The 24,180-nt window shown below is 35.8% G+C and overlaps 1 protein-coding gene across 6 annotated transcripts in view; it reads left to right on the forward strand.

Annotated features, from left to right (window-relative positions):
* The window catches only part of nhsa (Nance-Horan syndrome a (congenital cataracts and dental anomalies)), a 116,592-nt gene extending 92,412 nt beyond the window's left edge, over positions 1 to 24,180 (forward strand). The window contains exons 2-11 of one of the 6 annotated variants that reach the window (XM_065269000.1): positions 2,547 to 2,699; positions 3,019 to 3,149; positions 4,404 to 4,448; positions 5,950 to 6,012; positions 10,877 to 11,060; positions 11,885 to 11,932; positions 16,288 to 16,419; positions 17,754 to 20,597; positions 20,691 to 20,814; positions 20,908 to 24,180. In XM_065269000.1, the coding sequence (XP_065125072.1) occupies positions 2,547 to 2,699; positions 3,019 to 3,149; positions 4,404 to 4,448; positions 5,950 to 6,012; positions 10,877 to 11,060; positions 11,885 to 11,932; positions 16,288 to 16,419; positions 17,754 to 20,597; positions 20,691 to 20,814; positions 20,908 to 21,496 (4,313 nt within the window). In that variant the 3' untranslated portion in view covers positions 21,497 to 24,180. The remainder of the gene's footprint in view (positions 1 to 2,546; positions 2,700 to 3,018; positions 3,150 to 4,403; positions 4,449 to 5,949; positions 6,013 to 10,876; positions 11,061 to 11,884; positions 11,933 to 16,287; positions 16,420 to 17,753; positions 20,598 to 20,690; positions 20,815 to 20,907) is intronic. The other 5 variants (XM_065269002.1, XM_065269003.1, XM_065269001.1 and 2 more) reach the window with 5 other exon arrangements.

The following is a 24,180-nucleotide window of genomic DNA, read 5'->3' on the forward strand; positions in this document are numbered from 1 at the left end:
GTAAATCCTATCCCTTTTATCCAATGAGACGTAGGGTGCATTACAAGGTATACATTTTTATGGATGTGCGTTCTTTAGCTTCGAAGACCTTTTGCGATGCTGATGTAATGCTTTACTACCACTGAGCTATACAGGAGCATAAAAGCTAAAAAAAAATCTAAATTAATTAATTTTACAAGAAAAGTGTAATTTTGTGTATTACACAAAAAAAAGTCAAATGTAATGTTATAATATTTATTAAATCCAGATTTTTTATATGTCATAATATTTAATGCATTACATCTACATAAACTGCAAAAAATTATTTTCTTACTTAGTATTTTTGTCTTGTTTTCAGTAGAAATATCTAAAAATTCTTTAATTAATATTCTTTTTCATGATGAGCAAAATGACCTAATAAAATAAGTCTAGTTTTAAGACAAATAATATAAATTTAAGTGAAATTGTCCTTAAAACAGGCAAAATTATCTGCCAGTGGGGTGAGAAAAAAAATTGTGAAATAAGATTTCTTTTTTCTTAAACACTTAATTCAAGTAAAATTTTCTAACCCCATTGGCAGATATTTTTACTTGTTTTAAGCACAAATTCACTTAAATTGTATAGTTTTTGTCTAAAAACTAGTATTATTTTCTTAGGTCATTTTGCTCATCAAGAAAATACATCTTGATTTAAGAATTTTTAGATATTTCTACTGAAAACAAAACAAAAATACTAAGTAAGAAAGTCATTTTTTTGCAGTGTAATACTCTTACAACTTTTAGATGTTAATTAAACCTAAAACAAAATGCTAAATTTTCTTTCATTTGTAAACCGCTTTCACTGAAAAAAAAAAGATTCATTCAATTTACTCATTTTTTTAAGGTAAGTGGTTGCAATCAAACTATTTAAGCTACATTTAAACAAAAGTTTTCTATTTTTATTTTTTTAAATGTAGCTTAAATAAATTGATTGCAACCACTTTCCTTAAAAAATTAGTAAATTGAATGAATCATTTTTTTTCAATGGGCTTTTCAATAAAATATTTTAATAGGTGATTCTTGGTGTACACATGCAACTGTGTATTGTAAAACCTAAATACTTTAATATAATAAAAAAACTGTGATTTATATATTCATTAAGTCAAAATAAACAGCAACTTTTGAATACCTGTTAGGGGAGAAAATGCTTTTGGATCATATTTTTTTGTCTGGTGTAGACTGTATGATGATTTAAAACCTTGAAGAGAGGTGCAGGGATTCCTCAGACCCCCGTATCTCTAATGGTTTATTCTGAAGGGCTGGACAGAGGTGTTTGTTTTTCATTTGTTTGTCACACAATGATCATTAGCTGATAGCCGAGCTGCATTGTCTTGCTAATGTTGGGCTATGTGATCAGTCTCTGAGATTATTTGCTTTTCACACCTGTTATATCTTAGCTGAGAGGATTTAAGGAAGTGGTTTAAGAAGTTTTTGTATCACAGTGGCTACTGAATATTTAAGTTAGGAGTAAGTTTACTAACACACACATTCTTTACTGGCTAAGTCGTGGAGTGATGAAGACAGACTGAAGAATAAACACGATACTGGTTTGTTTGCATGCTGGTAAACAATCTGCCCAAGGAGGTTTATAGCTTCTGGTGTTAGATAAAATCATTACCAGTCAAACTGAGATGTGCAGTAAGTTAAAAAACACACATGGGTAACCGGTAGCACAGCTAAACTTGTAGGCTAATGACAATTCTGTACAATAGAGAATGCAACTATACAGTTTTGTGCGATGTTGTGTTCGACTATATTGTTGTGTGCTATTTGGTTTTTGTGCTATCATGTGTTCATTTAGGTATCCAAGACAAACATCAAATGCTGTTATGTTATGTATTCCTTACTTTTGTTGCATATCTTATAATCATTAATTAAAAATGCATAAAATAACATGCTATTTTAATATTTATTCATTATTCAGTCTCATGCAAAGCATGCTGGGAACTCGAAATCTCCACCCAGTTTTAGCAATATTGCTTTAATACAACACAAATTATTCATGTAGTCTCAACTTAAATAAATTAAGTTCACATATATTGATTTAAAACAGAGAAACCACTTAATATTTTTCAATAAACCAAAAATTATATTGTAATGGATTAAATGAGCAAATTTGAATCAAGTTACATTTATGTTTAAATTGAATGTATACTGCATTAATAGATTTTTTGATGCATTTGGCAGATGCTTTTGTCCAAAGTGTCTTACAGTGCATTACAAGGTATCCATTTTATCAACATGTGTGTTCCTTTGGTTCGAACCCGTGACCTTTTGCGTTGCTAAAAACTGAGCTATAGAAAATCGAATTCATGCTGCCACACTATTAAAATACTTTATTATTAATTTTTTGCATTAATTTTTGATTCAACAACTCTGTAGATATCCATCATGTTTGTTTTGTTGGGTTCTCGAGTTTGAACTATAGTAACACATGAGAATCCACATTGATATTTGTTTAATGGATCATCTGTCTATTTGTTATGTAGTATGTAAGTAAGATTTAACCAATGCTTTCTTTCTATGCAGCGGTGTCTAATCTGGACATTGAAAGCAAGCTAAATGGACACTATCAGGCCTCGTGGCACCTGCAGAGAAATGTGTTCTTACCATCGACCCGGCCCGCGTGTGTGGCAGAGCTGCATCGCAATGCCAAACAGAGTCTGCGGGCGCTGTACAGAGGTCAGTCTTTAATAAATTAATAAACAATTACAGTCAACCAGTTTCAATACTGAAAACAACCAAAAGATGCTTCTCTTGCCTTAAGCACTTCTTTCAATGAAGGCAGACAGTGCCCTCTAGAGGAATAAGATGAAAACGTTTATATTTCTGAGTTTTCTAAATAAACAGAATAGAAATAAACTTTGTCAATTATTATTGTGGATTTTTTCCTATATGTAGCTCTGTTTTAAGGTTGTTTTAGTCTGTATGGTGTAAATGTGAATTGTCAGCTCCAGTACAGATTCATAATTTTCTCTCTGTGTATGAATATGAATCTCAGATCAGCAGCAGAGACAGGAAGTCAGTGAAAGAGAACGGAGGGTGACCATCTCCATTGCTCCACCTGTGACCATCTATCCATCCCCTCGAACCATCCGGAGACGTGAGCTGAGAGAGAGACACCTGACAACGGTAAATGTCCTTCTTTTTACTGTTATTATAGAATGGGAAATTTCTTTCATATAACTGCAGGTATATTTGTATATTTTAATAGTTTGGTACTCTGTGTTATGGATCGCAAGCTGTGTCCCAATTAGGGCTGCAACGATTAATCGCATGTCCCATTAAAATGTCTCTGAAATCGATTCAGAATAAGTCTGAGTTTATAATGTGCATTTAAAAAAGCAATACTCGTTCAATCATTCAAAATATTCTTTATTATCACGAAAATACCTGAAACAATTTGAAGAACAACGATATAAATATTTCTATAGACATTTTCTGGAATAGACCTTTTTCTGTAGCACAAAGGGAGTTTCTGCACAAGAGCGCCCCCTGGCTTTGGGATGTGCCGCGATTTCACCGTAATTCATAAAAATTAATTCATTGAGAAACGCACATTTGCATGATTAATCGTAACAGCCCTATTTTTCTAAAGGGGGTCGCACACCGGACGAGAAGCACAGCGCCGCAAATCTAAAAACAAAATACATTCTTTTTTTATGAATGTATGCACAACGGCGGCCCCTGGTGGCAGCTATCCGCTGTGACTCTGGACACTGCCCAAATCCATGTCGCTCCACTCACATAGTTTAACATTAAATAACATCATATTTGTCCCAATTCGTTAGCTATAAACATTGGCTGCTAATGTATATTTTTCATTTTGAAGTAGACGCTATTTGACTAAGTTCGCGCTATTTAATAGGCGCTTCTGATGTACGATACCTCCGAGTCGTCCTAGATGCGACGCGGCGCTGCACTTCTCATCCGGTGTGCGACCCCCTTAAGACCAATTGTGTCACAGCAGCGGTAAAGTGAGGCTAGTAAGGTTGTCCCAATTCGAAGACTGCTTAAAATGAAGCATTAGGGTGCATTCACACCAAACGCGAATTAGGCCCTTTGGGCGTTTGATGCGCGTAATGCATGATTCATGCAAAGTGAAAAATCTGAACTTTGGTAGATTTGACACTGACTGGTTCGGTCAACAGGAAATCATGATCAGTTCAGTTAAAGAAAGCACAGTTAAATAAACATCTTTTGATCCATGACAGTGAGTACAACTTTTATTTATAAATAATTATATAGATAACCATTTAAAAACATAGAAACATGAACATCAAATGTACCTTCAATTTCTATACTCACCCTTATAGTGCAGCGTCTCTTAGATTGTGTGTCAATGATCGTGTGTGTGTGTGTGTGTGTGTGTGTGTGTGTGTTTAGGAGAGAACAGAAAGAGATACAGAAACTCAAACAACACAAACACAGGTAAACACACATCTGTGTGTCAACCAGAACCTCAACAGATCCACTGTCTTGCATGCAGATGTTTTACTTTAGCTCACGTAAAGCATGCTGTAGTGTATATGTTGTACATTATGACATGCATGTACATTACGTAAGGAATAATTCATGACGGGCCGTTGAATTATTCAAAAATAATGTTAATTATTCTGCTTATATTGCTCTGGTGGATATTTTAAGACATTTGCAGGTCAGGTGTGCGTTTATCAAAAAATAATGCGTAGCTGTTGAACATTTCTCAACCAATCAGAATAAAGCATTCATCAGAAAGACATACATAAGGACTTGCCCTTATTATTACATATTACATTATTTATTTATTTGTAAATTATCTTTAGTAATAAAAATGTTGTTTTTAGTTTTAATGTGCAACCTTATTGGCCTTGAAGTCAACAATCATGAAGAGGTACTTACTGCACTTTAATGAATATAAATAAATATAAATAATCTTTTGCAGAAAAGCAACATTCATCCCAATAATAACTCAAATTTCATATAATATATATTTTAAGATTGTCACTGTACATGTACATATATTTCAAGATATTCAAAGGTGGCTAACTGGAGGTGTGAATTTCTATTCAGCTTTGTGAAATGATAGCTGATCTCAGTACAGGTGTACAGCAATAATGCAACAAGTGATAAATCCTCTTCTATGTTTGATTGTCATGTACACAGTATATTAAACATTAATCCTGTTTGCATCAGGCCAGGTTGGACAAATGGTGCATCCCAATATATTTACTATTATATAGTATATTATGTTTAAAATAGTATGCTAAAGTTGTCTAGATAGTATACAGTTTCTGATGTAGCTCCAAGCATGCTTTTTCAGCTATTGTTTAAAGCTCCAGATAATGGGTGATCTACTCTTGTGAAGGGTCCTGTAAAGTACATACTTCTAAGTGATAGTAAACAGTTTGTACAACGCTCACAAGAATTCGTACATAATATATGAGTTGAATAATTTGTATTAATTGATATGACCATATTCGTACGTTTTTGTAAGATTTGCCTTGACCCATGTGACGTTGGGGTTATGGGTTAGGTTTTGTTGTTATGCTTTTCACGAGAATTGTAAGTTTGTGCATACTTCGTATGAATTTATACGAATTAGCCAACTCGTAAAATATGTACGAATTCTCGTGAGATCAGGCTGGTATGTAAGCGAATAGGGATGTAACTAACGAAATGTTTCACTGCTGAAAAACTGCAGACGTCTCCTTAATTATATAAAATCACCCAATATACAGTATGTTATCACAGGTTGTGTTTAGAGAGCCCAATGAAGCTCAGCTGTTATTTAAAGACGACTTAAATCAGTTTTAGAGTCATTTTTGGATGTGTATTGGAATCAAACACACAAGATGACTCCGATGTTCCCACATTTCCCATCATATCCGTGAGTGATATCCCTGTTTTCATATTCATTCACATCCATGTTTGTGTTTTGTGTGTGTTGTAGTTTGACAGCACCCGGTCCTCATCCCCTACTGAATGTTGTCATTTCTCACCATGGAACAGAAAGGTATTTTATCCTGAACCCTTTCCACTGATCTTAAAACAGCTTTCTTCTAACACTTACAATCCTCCTCTCCGGCTGCTGTTTGGATTTGTTTTTCTGTGCATGTGCTTGATTATAGAAAATGGTGTCAGACTAAAATATTGTTGCGGCAAATATTTGTATGCTTAAAATGTATGCAACTACATAGATGACAGAATATCAAACCAAGTGGAAAATGTTAACCAAAATAGTGTCAAACATTAGCACATCACGTCATAGTTAACTCTTTCTTCGCCATTGACAAGTTATCTCATCAATTAAGAGAAAATGCTTCCCTGCAAATGAGGAGTTTTTTAAGGCAATCCATATTTCACTTTTATCCACTAGGTGGCGCACTTAGCCAACTTATAAAACACTAAAGCGTCCATGGATTTAAATGCTGTAAAAACTCTGTATATGTTTTGTTCATCGTTCTGAATCGGATCTTTAATAGAAGTCCTTTACAAAAATGCAATTATCTCAGCTTTTTGCTCAAAATTTTGTATTTTTGAAGAAGCATACCCATATTTGAGAGGTAATAAAAATAGAACAAATAAATGTAGGATGAACTTTTTTTTTTTTACTTTTCCCGCCAGTGTTTTAAAAAGTTAAAAAAGTTGCGAGCCAGCACCATTTTTATGATTGTTACAAAAGTTTAATGCCTTCCAGTAAATGTTCTTCTTTAAATATGTGAACATACAATATATCAAATGAAAGACCAGACACACTGCTTAAAAAATGTTTCATTCTGCCTTCATTTGTTCTCTTTTTATCACCTCTCAAATATGGGAAGGTTTCTACAAAAAGACCAAATTTTGAGCAAAAAGCTGAGATAATTGCATTTGTTGTGAAGGACTTTTGTTAGAGATCAGAATCAGAACGATGATTAAAACATGCACTGAGTTTGAACAGTTTGAAGCGAGGGGTTGCTTCCGGGTTGTATAAGTTGGGTAAGAGCACCACCTGCTGGATAATAGCGGATATGCAAATTGCCAAAAAATCTCGGCAATGGTGGGGAAAGAGTTAAAAACATAGGGTCTATTTTTTATTTGATATATTGTGTGTTTATATGAAAAAGAACATTTTCTGGAAGGCATTAAACTTTTGTAAAAATCATAAAAAAATACTGGCGGGGAAAGAGTTAATGTGATGAACCGTTACATAATGCATTTGGCACTGTGTTGAATCCTTCCTCATTTTTAACTCACTTTTTAAAGCATATGCAAAATTCGAATATAAATGCAAATCGGCAAATGATTTTATCCAAAGTGACTTAAGTGCATTCAAGCTATACATTTTTATTGCTACCCAGTCTCACAAAGTTTCGTGATATAGTCACGTATTTTTTTGATTCTTTTTTCGTGCTATTATCACGAATTTTCGCGTTTTTTCGTAATCGTATCACGAATTCCTGTTTTCGTGTGATTATCACGTATTGGTTACTCAACTGCTTTTTCCTATTTTTAAACCATTGTCGCTTCGGTTTAGGGTTAGATTTGGTGCTTGCATTAGAATGTCACTTTATATATTGGTTTATACTATTTTTCCTGATTTATTTTTTTATATGTCGCCTGGCGTTAGGGTTAGAGTTGGGTTTGGTTAGGGATGTCATTTTATGTAAATCTAACCCTAAACCGAAGCGACAATGGTTAGAAAATAGGACAAAACAGTTGAGTAACCAATACGTGATAATCACACGAAAACAGGAATTCGTGATACGATTACGAAAAAACGCGAAAATTCGTGATAATAGCACGAAAAAAGAATAAAAAAAATACGTGACTATATAACGAAATTTCGTGAGACTGGGCTGTTTTATTCACATTGCTAGGGTAATGCTTTAACAAAAGAGCTATAGGGACACAAAACACCTATGGTAAAAAAAGCTTTAGGATCATTTAAGATCCAGTTGCTTTTTGTTATCTAATGCACTGTCAGAATAAAGCTGTCACTGGGATGTTACACTTTAAAAAGGTCCTACTGTGTACCATTTAGGTACAGATATGAATACATTCAGTACTAACTATTTGGGTACAAAGATGTGCTTTTTGAAAGGGCATCGCCCCAGTGACTGCTTTTTTTTTTTTTTTGACAGTGTGCAATAACGCACAGTAATACTTTAAGTTTGGCTTAAATGTCCAAACACTGAGAAGTGCAGAGGATCTCTTAAATCTGACTGTGGGCTGAGCTAAATGGATGTGAATATCAGTATGTTTGGAATGTCTGCGGGTGACACGCAAGCACACGCTTACGGAAATCTGAGGTTTACAAATCACAGGGTTTCCAGGGCAGAGCTGGTGTCAAACGTATTTGTGTGTCTGTGGCAGTAAAATGTGATTGTCCATCTCCTGACACGGTGGTTTACCCACAAACCGCAGTCTGAATTATAGATTTATAGGGTGAATAAAAAGTCAAAATAGCCTTAACCTAAGGTTTACTTGGGATGAAGATTTTTCTCAAGAAGTCCATGTGATGCATAAAATTCAGTAAATTATTCTCAATGATGAAAATATTTGCCCTGCACTACAAAACCAGTCATAAGTCATACAGGTATATTTCTAGCAATAGCCAACAATACATCAAAATTAGTGCCAAAAATCATTAGGATATTAAGTGAAGATCATGTTTAATGAAGATATTTTGTACCTACTGTAAGTATATTAAAATGTATTTATCATTAGTAATATGTGTTGCTAACTTCATTTGGACAACTTTAACTCATTCCCCACCCGCTTTAAAAAAAAGGCCTTTTTTGCCCACCAGCATGTTTTTGTGATTTTCACAAAATGTCTTCCTGGAAAATTTTCTTTTAAAAATATACAAACATACAAATATATCAAATGAAAGAACAGACACTCTGCTTTCAAACAAACAAACAAATAAAACAGGAAAAAAATTTCATCCTTTCTTTATTTTTTATCTGTTTATAAACTGTTAAATATGGGTATTTTTCTTCAAAAATAATAATATAGAATCACAGTATTACAGATTACCATAAAAACTCACCAGGAACATATTTTTTTTCATGCAAATGTTTTGTCTTAATTGACGAGATAACTCGTCAATGGCGGGGAATGAGTTAAAGCCAATTTTCTCAATATTTAGATTTTTTGCACCCTCAGATTCCAGATTTTCAAATAGTTTTACCTCAGCCAAATATTGTCCTATAAAAATACATCAATGTAAAGCTTTTTTAATTATTAAAATACTCTGCATTATCTGCATAATTTATAAATGTAAAATATCTAAAAAAAAAATCTTTAAAAAATTGACCCTTATGACTATAGTTTTTTTATAACTTCATTTAAGACACTGATTTCGTCCTCTAATAATCTTTGCTTAGGTTTCCTAGTTTGTGATCTCTCTCTTTTCCACTTTCTGGTCTTAAACTTTATGAATGGAATTCTTTTGTTCACCTACTCTCTTTCTTTCTCTTTCTCTCTCTCTCTCTCACTCATAATAGCTATTGGACACAAGCCAGACAAATAAATCAAACCATTACATTCGTCTGTTTTCCTCTCCATACTCTTCCTCTCCGATCATGTGTTTTCTAAAACTCCACTTCACACATTCTCATTTTTTCTTTGCTGAAAAACAAACCGGCTGAAGCTTTCTTTGATTCTGTTCGTCTCCTTTTGCTCTCATTAAAACCTTCTCTCATTTTGGGAGAGGTTTCCCTGGTAACACTTTTCTTTGACCGATGTTTTTTGTGAGTTTCTCATTGGACGGCTGGGAAAGGGACACAATATATCACAGCATTAACTCGTTGTATGTTCATGTGTGTGTGGTTGGCTGACTAAACTCTCTTTAGTTTAACCCTCTGCAAACACCACAAGGTAAGTTTGTAGCTTTAACACATTCACGTTGCTGAGATCTTCAGCTGATTTATAATGGATAAGAGATGAAGTGGATATGTAAGGGTGTTTTGGGTATTCAACCTTGCTGATTGAAATCTCTATGCAGTGTAGTGTATTGTTGTGTTGTATGCTTGTATGTGTTGTATGTTTCATGCTAACACTTTTTTGTATTCATTTTCTCTGCATGCTTTAATGCTTCTCAATGCATGTGCTTGTAAACTGTCACCATTTTATTCAAATGCACTTTAAACTATTTTTTGCTGCTTTATATTTTTAAGTTTAATGAAGCTGGCTTTGCAAGTCATTTCATGTTTAACTCATCAGATTAAGCAGTGTTCGATTTGAGGGGGGCCTGGGGTGGTCCTGGACCCCCTATAAAGCACAAAATTATAAATTATTAAAATTAAAATACTACATTAATTTAAAATTATTGTGCTGCGCTGCCACAAATTGATACTGTGCATTATTTCCAAAGTTGTAGCAACTCATCGCTTAACAAAAGTTTCAAAACAAACATTTTAAAAAATAGTAAGCTCAAATGTAATGTATAGCCAATGTTTATACTTCATTTAGATTATACCTGCCAGCAAACTGTTTGACAGTTTAGATATTATTAATTGTTGCAGACAAAAGACATTTAATCTAAATTGGTTTACTGTTGAAATTTAATGTAAGTTTTAAGTCCGTATGCTTGTGTACTCCTTAAATGTACAAAATTAGCAAATATGTTTGCAAGTAAAATGCACATAGCACTTTACTAACTAATCGATAACTCATTGAGCACTCATACAGATTTTTGTCCTATACATTTTTTTCAGAATGAATCCCCTTATCTGTCTTTAAGCAAGCAAATAGTAATTCACAGATGCACTGTAGCTTAATGCACTTGGCTATAAAGCATCTATTTTAGATGATAGCAGCATTTATTTGTCAAACACATATGTGTACCAACCTCAGTAACATCACAGAAATGTCCTCTAATATTTCTCAAGGTTGATTCAGATTCAGAGGCGGCAGATTTCAGCCACTGGCCAAAGTGTCCGATCCCAAACGTTCCCTCGGTGCTGGACAAACAGACAAACTGGCCTGGAGTCTTACCACTGCCCACCCCAGAAGAGAAAATGAAAACAGACTCTCAAATCATCACCTCGTGCATCGTCCCCATTAACGTCACAGGTAAGTGTGTGGCGCCCCCTACTGTTTGTAATGATAATGCATGCTGAGGAAATACTGAGACTGACACTTTAATTTCATTGCAACACATACGTTTTTATAGTAAGGTTGCATTAAGAACAATTAGTTTATTGAGTTTCTTATGGATTGCTTTACTATAATCGTGTCCGGAAAACTTTGGTCTGTTAGTAGCTATTGAGTAGTCATTATAGTGCGCAAATGTGCATAATAGTGTGGTGTAACCTTTGATCCAACATACAAAAGTGCCAAATTTGACATAAATTGTAATCATAATAATTTGTAGTTGTAAATGTAAAATGCTTATTATTTCTGGATTTCTAATATAAAAACGCACATTTTTTTGGAAAGCTGCTTCGACTACGCTATCTGCATGACAATTTGTACGTTCTTACAAGTGGCTAATTCGTACTCATTCGTACGGTACGACCAGATTCGTACAGTTTTGTACGATTTGCTTTTTCCCCTGACGTTAGGGGTGCGGTTTCATTATTGTTTTTTTATGATAATCGTATGTTTTCTATGATTCACTTTATACGAATTAGTCAACTTGTAAAATACTTACGAAATCTTGTAAGATCAGGCTGGGTTAGAGACGATTTGAAAAAGCGCCAAACAAATATATGTGAATTAAATGTGAATTCAGTAAAACAGAACATACATACAGTTTCACAACATAGTCTATAGCTCAGAAACAGGTTTTGTAATTTTGCAGTGTAAAAAGTCTCATGACCAAAGTTCTCCTCTGGCATAAATGAACAGAAAGATTTCTTTGTCAGAACGCTGAATTTTGCATGTATTGTTTTCAGAGGAGGGTGACGTCGCTACTTCTCCCTCAGCGATATCAGCTTTCCTAAGTGAGAGATCTTTTATGTCGTTGAGTTTCCCTGTTTAGTATCAATGCCACCTCATTTCCCAACCCACCACCATTTAAAAAAGTGTGCAGAGAGATAGAGAGAGATTTTTATTCAGCATAAAGCACTTTATTGTTGATTTATATTCCTAATGGTAACATAAATCAAAGCTAAATGGCAAAAAATCCAGCTTTTTTATTATTAACTCTTTTCCTGCCAATGACATGTTTTTACGGCAATCCATAGTTCTGCTATTGTCCACTAGGTAGCACTCTAACACAACTTATTACACGGCTCTCTGGAATGCTTGATTCTGATTGGTCAGTTGAGACATTTGCAGGTTCGTTCTTTTCAAATAATAACCGCTCCAAAATAATAACGCATAGCCGGACTACTTGCACGAGTAAAATCGCTCCGCGCCAATAAAGATCAATAAAGATTACTGTTTGGCGCCATCTTGTGACAAACACTCAACAACCACGACAAGACACAGAGAGCTTACTGAGACTGAACTTGACAAAATAGAGCATGACAGCTACGAAGCCAACACATACAAAAAAACAGAATGGGCATTAAAACTTCTCAAAGACTGGCTAAAAGAGAAAAAAATGGAGACAGACAAGTATGAAGCAGAGGATCTTAAGGTATTACGATCATTTTATGCATCTGTGCAAAGTTTCGCGGAAGGATAAAAATGTTAATTTAAAACAAATATGCTAATAAAATGTTTCAAATTCATATTCATGTCCAGTTTTTTTTCTTATGTGGCAAGTAGCCGTGTAATAAGCGGGATAATGTAGAGGCAGCCGGTAGTTATTGGGAAATAAGCCCCTTCAGTGTGATACAAGACCCTCCGCTTCGCGTCGGCTCCTGATCACACTGTTGGGGCTTATTTCCCAATAACTACCGGCTGCCTCTACATTATCCCTTACTTATAAACCACTGAAGCATCCACTGATTCAAAAACAGTAAAAACTCTGTGTATGTTTTGATCTTTGTTCTGAATCTGATCTCTAACAGAAGTCCTTCACAAAAAATACTTATTTTTTTGCTCAAAATTTTGTATTTTTTTAAAAAACAACCCCATATTTGAGAGGATAAAAAAGATAACGTTTTTTTTTTGGAAAGCAGAGAGTCTGTTCTTTTATTTGTTATATGAGGTGTTTATATATTTAAAGAATGACATTTTTTGGAAGGTATTAAACTTTTGTAAAATTCATAAAAAAAAATGTTGGCGCTGGCTGCCAACTTAAAAAATAAAATGCTGGCGGGGAAAGAGTTAAGGGTGAATCAAATTATTGTAAACTTTTACAGGGGTTTTACAAAAAAGTACTACTTAAATTGTACTTGTGTACAAGTACTGACACAAAATGTTACATGAGACAAAGTTTTCATAAGAAAATAATTTAAATTAGTTCAGTTAAAGGTGCAGTGTGTCATTTTTAGCAGGATCTCTTGACATAAATGCAAAATAATATACAAAACATATCATCAGGGGTGTATAAAGACCTTTCATAATGAACCATTATGTTTTGATTACCTTAGAATGAGACGTTTTTATGTGGAAGTCGCCATTTTGTGCCGTCATGTTTCTACAGAAGCCCTTAACGGACAAACTTTTTTTACTACGTTGTCTCCAACGATTTTTCCGGTGGCGTCTACCATAGCTCTTCTATGCGTTTCAAAAACGAGGGGTGAGCAGTGGACTGAGCCGTTGGTTGCAATTCACAACCTCACCACTAGATGCTGCTAAAAATTACACACTGCACCTTTAAGACGGAGAAAAAAAGTATTATTTAAAAGGAGAATAGATTTACATCATGATGACCAGCTAAATACACTGCTTTAAAGGTCAAAACTACATTTTTTAAGAGTAAAACGTTTTAGAAATGTAATTGGGCAAGTATTCAGTTTCAATAGTAGCTACTCTTATGGGATTGCTTTACTATAATCGTGTTCGGTTGTAGTCTGGTTACTACTAAAGGAAAACTTTGATCTATTAGTAGCTATTGAGTAGTCATTATAGTGCAAAAATGTGCATAATAGTGTGATGTTAGCTTTTTTTAATCAACATACAAAAGTGCCAAATTTGAAATAAATTGTAATCATAATAATCACAACTTTTTTTAAAAACGTTTTAGAAATGTAATTGAGCAAGTAATCAGTTTCAATAGTAGCTACTCGATAAAAGTGTAAATTCCCTAAAATAAAATTGTACTTTTCTCTGTTGTACAATCAGATGTGCAGAAAAGTAGGTTAACCTCTTCAACCCTGAGGACCCTGTCCCGGGTCCAGAATTTCGTATTTTGACTTAATATAAAATATTCTTTTAATCTTTGATGCTCCGTCATGGACCCCAGTAACACATATGAGATACTGTTTGAAAGCTTAGAGTCTCTACTTTCTGCAGATATGCATCACTTTGACATATCTTTTACTGTAAGAAAGTTATTTACACTTAATTTACACTATCACCCCCCCAATATTTTATTATATCATTTAATATTTACATATTTCATATTTTTCAAAAATGACAAACATGGGCAAGTCTTATATCAAATGAAAGCTCTCACTCTCAGGAATAAGGCTACAGTGTTATTTTTGTTCTAATATCAACACATATCCAACAATCATCGAATGAATAATAAGGTAAAAAATGGTCTTTTGTAAACATATGGGAAACTTGAGTGTGGACTGCCTCAGATAGCACATATAGCCACAAATGATACACCATCTTTTATTTTAGGTCCTACTCTAAACAATGAGTCCATTCACAGCATTTTCTTTGGTTGTGTGCATATATAATCCCTTGCTATTTATTATATGTGCAAAACAAAAAATTCATATTTATATGAAAAATGTATTTTCACACCCTTTAGTAAAATAAGAATAACTTTTGAATGCGACATGCTAAAGAGTTCATTCTTTTTTTGGTTGTTTGCTGTCTGCTGCTGGTAACAACCAGAACTGTCTGCAGTCTGCTAGAGCACCCAGAACCAGAGTTATACACTATCATAGACAGTATTTTCAACATAAAAAAGAAAATTTGGTGTTTCATCATATGAAAAACAACATAAATAACAATATTTGTCACAAACAGCAGCTTTTTATGTAACTTCAAAGGGTTTTCTTTAAAATGATATAAAGAAATTGCATTTATTCCACTGTATGTGGTTATGGGGACACTTCAAATGTTTTTAGGCAGAAATTGTATACAAAAAGGGTATTATTCCTCCCTTCAGTTGGAGTAAAATAACTTTTGCATAGATTATGATAGAGAAAAAATTCCTTTTTCCTCTGTAAGCTGACAATTGCTGGAATCAAACAAAACTGTCTGCAGGGACCTGAGATACCCCGGGCCAGAGTTATATACTTTCAAATAAAAACTTTAGAAAAAAACATCAAAAAGCGCCTATTTATTTTTGTGTTTATTAGAGGACTGATATCACATACAACCATGTTGAGCACTTTTAACAGTGTTTTATGTAATTTCAAAGGGTTACCTGTAAAATGATACCAAACTTTTGTATGTAATCCTCTGCATGTGGGTATGGGATGCTTTTGAATTTGGGTAGGCCAAATCCAGGCAAAAATCCCCAAAATAGCTTCAGGGTGTAAGAAGTTAAACTCTGCAAGTCATGAAATCTGAAACACAAAGTTCTTAGTCGTCTTGGTTACTTGCTTTATGCCAGGAAATGCAAAGAGTCAAGAGAGCGTTTTATGCATGCTAATAAGTTGCATTAGAATTACAAAGAGATGCATATAGCTACTGACTGATCCTGAATCAGATCTGGAAAGTGCACAGTTCAGTAATTGGTGTTTAAAGCCTTACGATCACATGAGAGTCATGATGCATAACGCTGGACAAACAACAACACGAGCAGGAGTACAGAATAGACTGAAGTGTATGGAGCAGGGAGAGTAGATTAAAATAATGCTCCCATTTTCAACCCCATGTGTTTCTTTTCTGCCGTCTGGTTCCTTTCACTTTGCATGACATTGCGTATTGTATGTTTGTATATTTAATGTATTTTTGTGTGGTTAAAATGTTTGAAATCCATCCTTTTTATATGATTCAATAATGCATACATAAAAAGAAAGATGGTTAGTGTTAATGTCATATGTGAAGGGAATTATTTTGCTTAATATATTATTTTACATAAGATTTAATACTTAATGTATTTGTATGTATTTAATTAATAAAAATGAGTAGAATTGCAATGATTATATGAATAAAAATATTGTATTTAGGATGAAATGACTCATTTGGTCATGTGTGTGAGAAACAGAGGGAGGAGGTTAAGCAGAAAAAAGTGTTTGGCATCTAGTAGACTCTCACATGTCTGATCTCTTTGCAGGGATCGGGTTCGACAGAGATGCCAGTGTACGCTGCTCGCTGGTCCACTCGCAGTCAATTCTTCAAAGACGGAGGAAGTTAAGAAGACGGAAAACCATCACTGGCATTCCCAGACGAGTGCAGCAGGATTTGGGTGTGTGAAGCTCCAATTATTTCAAATAGAATAGTATAGAATAGTTTTATATATTTTTTAGTAATTCATGTGAAGTATCTAATGTACAAAATGTTATACAAATGTTATATAAGGCTTCATGTTAAAGCTGCAATCCGTAAGTGTTTAAAACCATCACCTTATCTTACTTTGATTTATAATAACGTTTTACAATTTGAGCTGTCATAATTTTGAGGGAAATGTTTGACCTCATCTACAACCCATGTAAAGATATGTAACCTGCAATTTTATATTTCAAACAGAGATGGCGCTATTGAGACAAAAGTTACGGAGTGCAGCTTTAATAATATACAGTATTTGTATTCTTTTTTTTGGATATTTAATATCTTATCTAGAATATTTTTTATAATACTTTGATTTGATGTTGTCTGTCCTATGCAATGTGATATAGTATTCATTTCAACATTTTATCTTTTATTCTCTTTTATACTAAACTATATTTTGATTACTCCACTTTCATCAAAATAAAATCCAGATAATTTAAAGTCTTTATTTGTTTAGTCAAGAAGAAATGTTTTGGTCAAAAAGGATTTTTTTCCTTTTATAAGACTTCATTGGACCCCAACATTTTACAATTTCAACTCCGCTTCAAAGGACTCTAAGTGATCCCAAACGAGGCATAAGGGTCTTATCTAGCGAAATGATTGTCATTTTCGCCAAGAAAAATACAAAATAAGCACTTTTAAACCACAACTTCTCGTTTTGCACTAGCTTTGTAACGGCGACCATACGCATTTGCGTACATACGTGAAACATATATTTGCGGACAATTTTAAACAATAAACTGACACAAAGACATTAATTAGTATCATTCCACATACAACAACGTCAGAACGGTCATTTTCTCCACACTTGTAAACACTGGGGCGGTAGTTTTGCATACAGTATGTCATGCATGACCTTTCGACGTGCTCTTGCAAATGCGTAATGTCGCGCTGGTACGTCACACGGCTAATGCAAGATGAGAAGTTGTGCTTTAAAAGTTTTTGGTGAAAATGACAATAGTTTCGCTAGATAAGACCCTTATGCCTCGTTTGAAGCTACGTTGACAATTTTAAACTGCATTAATACTGTAAACTGTTGAGGTCCAATAAAGTCTATTAAATTGAGAAAAATCCTCAAAAAACCTAATTTCTTCTCGACTGAACAAAGAAAGACATCAACATTTTGGATGAGATGGTAGTGAGTAAATTATCGTGATTTTCTTTTCTATGAAATTGGAGTAATCCTTTAATCTGTATTTTCGTATTTATAAATATGTTGAATTGTGTATTTCTGGGTTTCATTGTTTTTAGACTCTGATGAGTCTCCAGTGGCCAGAGAACGTACAGTAATAGTTCACACCAACCCTGACCTTTGCCAGGAGGACCTTTCGCATCAAAACACCAAGGACTCTGGCTGCCAGACTGAAGAATTCCTAATAGCTGGAGCTGCACCTTCACGCAGACGAATCAGAGCACAAAGAGGGCAGGGTATGACAGTGTCACATTCCCATTCCACAGGGAACATATCCTCACTACCTGACACCTCGGACGAAATGTTCAACACCTCTTTGGCCACTCGTCTGCGCTCCCGAAGCTTGCCACGAGAGGGAGGGCGAATAGTGGACGAAGATCATGATGACAGCAATGAGGATGATGATGAGGAAGAGGAAGAACTCTCCCCTTTTGAGGCTGAGGACTTCCTACGCGTCTCAGGGGAACATATGAAAGATGATGAAGAAAGCATTGACGATCAGGCAGTTCCAGAAGATAAACAGCACATCGGAAGTGCAGGGCATGACTGGATGGAAAGGGGTTGTTCTAGGCTTCCTCGAAAAGCTGAATTGGGTAGTTGTGAGATTTCTTCGAGTTCTGACACGTTTAGTAGCCCCGTTCACTCTGTTTCCAATGCTGGTGTGCTGACAAGTCAGATGGACCACAAGGACGATCATCAGTCATCAAGCGGCAATTGGAGTGGTAGTAGCTCAACGTGTCCCTCCCAAACATCTGAAACCATTCCACCTGCAGCATCTCCACCACTCACCGGATCATCACACGGTGATTCGGAGCTATCATTGAATGTTGCTACCAACGCTATTGATGAATCCACTGGCTTTATCATTGACCCGTACCCTGGTGAGAGATCGCAAGGCCTCCGTTGCCATAGGACGGGTTCATTCACCTCCACTGCAACTGACATGCTTGATGATGCTGGAGTTAGTACTGCCAGTGAGGGTGAATGGACTTTCCCACACTACAGACACAACACGCATTGCCACCCAGACTTGAGTCCTGAACTTTTAAGGCATGAGAGCAGCCTAGAATGTCCCAGTTTTACTAGCATAGCGACTATTGAAAGTTTACCAGACAGGCCACCTTCTGAAAAGGCGGACACCACCTCACACTACTCCATAGATGCTGAGGGCTACTATACCTCCATGCACTTTGACTGTGGTCTTAAAGGTAGCAAAAGCTTCACATACAACTATGCATCTGTAGACCAGCAACAAACCGAATATGGACATCAAACGAACACACTTGGGAGACATAGTCTCTCTCTAAGGAAACCAAAGGTGAAGCCATCCCCACCAAAACGCAGCTCATCCTTAAGGAAAATAAGCAGCCATGATGGCCATTCTACTGACAAGAATGAACCAAAGATCAATGGTAGTCCGAATAAATCAACGTCTTCTGTGGAGGGAATGCGGAATGTGGGGTTAAATGGCTCCTCGGGACAGTTGGAGATTGAGGAGCCGCCAGGGGCTTGGGGTGTTGAGAGTTCTAGAGAGGTTCCAGATGTTGTTTTGTTTGGTTCTACAGAAACACATTCATTCAAAGATGAGGGTGCTGTACAGTCAGACTATGCAGACCTCTGGCTTCTTAATGACTTGAAATCCAGCGACCCTTACAGGTCGTTGTCAAATTCCAGCACTGCTACGGGTACCACTGTCATCGAATGCATTAAGTCACATGAGAGCTCCGAATCCCAGACTTCCCAGTCAGGATCCAGGGCCACCACTCCTTCACTACCATCAGTGGAAAATGAATTTAGATTGCCATCGCCGGAAAAGCTTGTCGGTCTAGCATCACCTTCCAGTGGATACTCAAGCCAGTCTGAGACACCAACATCTTCTCTTCCATCGGCTTTCTTCCCCAACACTCACCCAATGTCCCCCACCGGTGGCAAGAGGAAACCCAAAGTTCCAGAGAGGAAGTCCTCACTTGCTTCTTTACAGCAGTATTCATCCAAAAGGGACCTTGAACTACCTATCATACCTCCCACCCATCTTGACCTAAGTGCCCTTTCTAATGTCAATAAGCCTTCAGTTCACAAAAAACAGGTGCACATCCTCTATCAAAGCAAACACAAGATGGCAGCTAAAGCTACGGAAGAGAACCAGGCATCTTCTGCTGCAAATGATGAGCCAGCAACTACTAGTCCTTTGGCCATCACTCCCATGATACTTCGTTCAGTGCAGCTACGTTCAGTTGGCAAATCTGGTAATGGGACCCATAATCACCCTTCCACTGATACTTCCACCAGGCCTAAGTGTCCCACTGTGACTATCATCACTCCACCAACTCACAACAAATCCCAAGAAACTAGGAAACCACCACCGTACAGACCCCTTCTTACAGAACCCCCCTCTCAGGACAATTGTGAATCACTGTTTACCCCAAAAGATGGACTAGCTGCTAAGAATGTAGCAAGCCATTTTGGTGCACGAAATCGATATGACAGATTAGGCCATTCATTTTTTTTGAAGGCAAGGTCTGAGCAATTGAACGTGGATGAGGTCACTTCCATTGAATCAAAGAATTCTGAAAGTCAGGAAGGTAACGCTGCAGATGAGGTGTGCGTGTCAAGCAATCTAGAAACTGGACAAAACCAGCCATCGAGATTTGAGCCAAACAATGAAGACCTCTCGTATCTGACCAAAGCAGAAAAATCACCTGGTCAGAATGATGTAGCAAAGGGGTTATGCAGTCTTGACCAAGTGCCTGATATTGCCAATCTAAAATCTGAAACATTGCCAATCAGTGGTGCTGTTACCATCAAAGATGAATATGAAATATCAGGTGTTCCAACCAGAAGTGCCTCACTGGAACATGTAGAGGAAGGGTCAACACCAGACACAGAGGGCTACTTTAGCAAAGGTTTGTTATTTTATTTGAATTGGATCGTATGTGAAATTAATATTTTCTTGATTATTTTAAGTTTTGGAGACATTTTGTGAAATTTTGTTTCAGAATCCACACCAAGTGATCCAACAATGTCCCCTCTGACAGACGATTCAAAAACTGAAGATGATAGTGTTTTCCTGTCACCAAGTAAAAATCGGACAACAGAGGATCTCTTTGCCATGATTCACAGGTGTGTTGAAGTTTGACTTGATGCATTTACATGGGTCCAAGACATCTCCCAGTTGTTTAAAACTTAAAAAGTTGCTTTATGTTCCCATTTTAGGTCAAAAAGAAAAATGCTGGGGAGGAAAGATTCCGGAGATATGACAACACGGAGCCGTTTGGGGAACGGTACCATCGCAAGTCCTATTACCTCACCAAGCACCCCAAATACACCCTCAAGTCCAGCCACTCAAACTGGGTCCTCAAGACCCCCGGGTCAAATTTTCAGGAGTGCCAAAAAGTCCAGTACCTCTAATGAAGAGTTCAAATTGCTGCTGTTGAAAAAGGGAAGTCGCTCCGACTCCAGTTATCGCATGTCCGCTACAGAGATCCTAAAAAGTCCTGTTGCACCCAAAAGCCCCGGAGATTTCCAGACGGAGATTTTAAGATATTTGGAAGAACCACTCTCTCCTGAGTATTCACCTGAGCAAATATCAAGCCCTTTTCCAAGAACTTATGCTGAGGGCTTTTCCACTAAAGCTTTTCCCACATCTGCATCAACTAGACAAGGTCGTTCAAGGATGCCACCCGCTGCAAACAGTAGCCGCTACAGTACACGAAGTCGGCTGTACACGACTCCGATGCAGGCCATATCGGAAGGGGAAACAGAAAACTCAGACGGAAGTCCACACGATGATCGTTCCTCGTGATAACCACGAAAGTTACGATCTTGGACGTCAATTTTAAATATAATGCTGGGCACTTGGCATACTCAATATTTTTGAGTATCTGTTTTTAGACCAGAAACAAACTATGTAGTGTCTCTACCCTTGTTTTAACCAGAGGAACAAAACATTTTGATGTTCATTTTTAGTGGTGGTGTTCTGATGACTTCAATGAACATATTTATTTTACGTGAATGCTTTGTTTGTGTACCAGGTGACATTTCATTTAGGAATGAGGGTGGAGAAACAAACAGATAAAACTGATCACTTTGTAAGTATTTACGTCACTAACATTTAGCATCGTAAACAGTACTGTATTGGGGCTAACTGTGAAATGGGTCCAGACCTTGTTAATAGGAAGGGAAAACACTTCCTGTATCTGTTGATAACAGCGGACAACTTGGGACAATCAAAGCGTGGCCTTTTTTATAGTTAGCTGTAGCATAAACAGGCAGAGTATTTTTGAGTAACTATCAGAATTACTCTCGTGCCATTACTGAGTCTTATTGGGCAAGAAATGTAGCTGGTTATCCGATGAGCAACCACTATTTTGCACTTCTTTTGGTACCGACAAAATATCCCAAAATAAGATTTTGCAGAAAACAAAATGACAAGTTAGTTTATGAATTTCAACAAAAAATAAGATCTATTTTTAATGACCTTACATAGGAATTATTGGACTGCTATCTGGCAACCGCGGATGCAATTTTGTCCCTTTTTATTGGCTTTTGTAAATCTAAATCTAATTCAAAAACTATATGCTGCAATTAATAATCACATGAATTTTTTATGTGAATTTAAGCAAACAGCACAGAGAACATTGTTTTTATATATCAATGTTGAGGTATATCAACAACAGCTACAACATGATGATCAGTCGTATTCTGTGAATACTGTACATTACTTTAATTATTTTTCATTCGTTTACGATTCGTTTTTTCACTGAGACACAACAGACTAATACTGTGCTAAGGTTTGACAACCAAACTATGAAATTATGCCTATACTGCAGTGGTTGTAGCTTTTATAGATTTCACTTTAACAGCCAATATCTGAATTATCTGCATGCAATAAAACGTCAAAGAGGAGTTGATATTGAAAGATGTTTGGTAGCGTATCATCCAATTAATTCATCATTATACCAAGCAGTTTATCATGAGGTAACAAATTTTTGTTCAAAGACATTTATGTTGTAGTAAAACAAACTACAGGACGATCATATTGTAAGAAATGTAGAAGGTTAAGTTGAAGTTTTTTAAATTGTGAAGTGAAAGTGCTTTGGGTCAGGAAACCAGATTTTGGGTTTGAATTAGCGATGTTTAGATGGCGATGAGGAACGTTCACAGAAGGAAAACACGTAGGGTTTCAGCTTTGACATGCGATGGAGAACCGACGCTGAGGTTTTTTCTATGCTGTAGTTGTTTAAAAGCACAGACAACAAATATATCCAAAGAAAGATTACAGCTCATAGGTTTGCAGATGTTTTGTCTTTGCTGGATTTTTGTCTTTACCAACTTCAAATCTGTGTCTGGGGATATGAAAAGGAAAGGAAATTGTTGAAAAAAAAGATTGCAAAGGACTGATAAATTATTTATGAACACTACTGTTTTGGTTATCTTTCACATAGAGCTCTGAAGCACCTCATTTGTTATTTTGGTACTAAAAACGAGAGGTTATATATTTATCTTTGCTGAATTTTATGAAATATTGGGCTTTGATAAATTTGTAATGATTGGAGATTTATTTATGGATTGTTTGTATCGTTTTTCTTCCAGAGGTTAAGCTTTATTAGGAAACACTGACACACAAAAACTAAATACACTACAGTATAAAAATTTAAGCTACAATGTTAATGATCCTTTTAAACCCAATGGTTCATCGTGTCCAGTGGTGTATTTGGCATCTCTCTCCTACAGCCCATTGAATCTTTCTGGTGTTTTTCTAGCGTTATTTAGTAAGAATCGGACCATTTACAGGACCAAGGTTATTAACTGTCCTCAGCTAACAGATACCCGTTTAACTTCTGCTGTTATACAGATGATATAATTGCAAATCAAACTATTATCTTAATTTAAGTTGCAGATCTAAAAGACTGTTCATAATTTCCAACGAAACAATTGTTAAACGTTGTAAAGTCTAACCTTAAAATTTGCACTGATGTAGTATGTTTGTGAAGGTTATTACATTGTCTTTTGCTGTACCTAAAGATATTAAACAGGAATACAGATTATATTCAAAACAAAAACCGAACAAAATATTCTTCAAAACGATGCATGCATGATTCATTGTAACATACAAAGATTTGGGTCTTTGTAAGGTTTCACAGATTTCACAGTTTGACCAGCGTGTTGAAAAGCAGTGATGTCACTTCTGGTACTAGACTGAAGTCTTCAAGCAACTAAAATGAAAAATAACTTTTTTGTATATTTGTAAATATAATGCCTTTTTAAATTGTTTCCAGGGTGTTTCTTATGTACAATGTTTTCAAAGTTTACATTAATTATAAGCCTTTGTATATTTTTGATCTGTGCAACACTTTTGAGTCTTGTATTTATTTTTTAGTAAACTTTGTGGTCCCTTTGTAAAATGTCTCTAAAACTGTTTGCCAACTCGACTGGCTGTTTAGTAAATGTGCATAGAAGAGATCAATAAATGTGACTGCTTTAAAA

Source organism: Paramisgurnus dabryanus, chromosome 21 (genome assembly GCF_030506205.2).
Source record: "Paramisgurnus dabryanus chromosome 21, PD_genome_1.1, whole genome shotgun sequence".
Lineage (NCBI taxonomy): Eukaryota > Metazoa > Chordata > Actinopteri > Cypriniformes > Cobitidae > Paramisgurnus > Paramisgurnus dabryanus.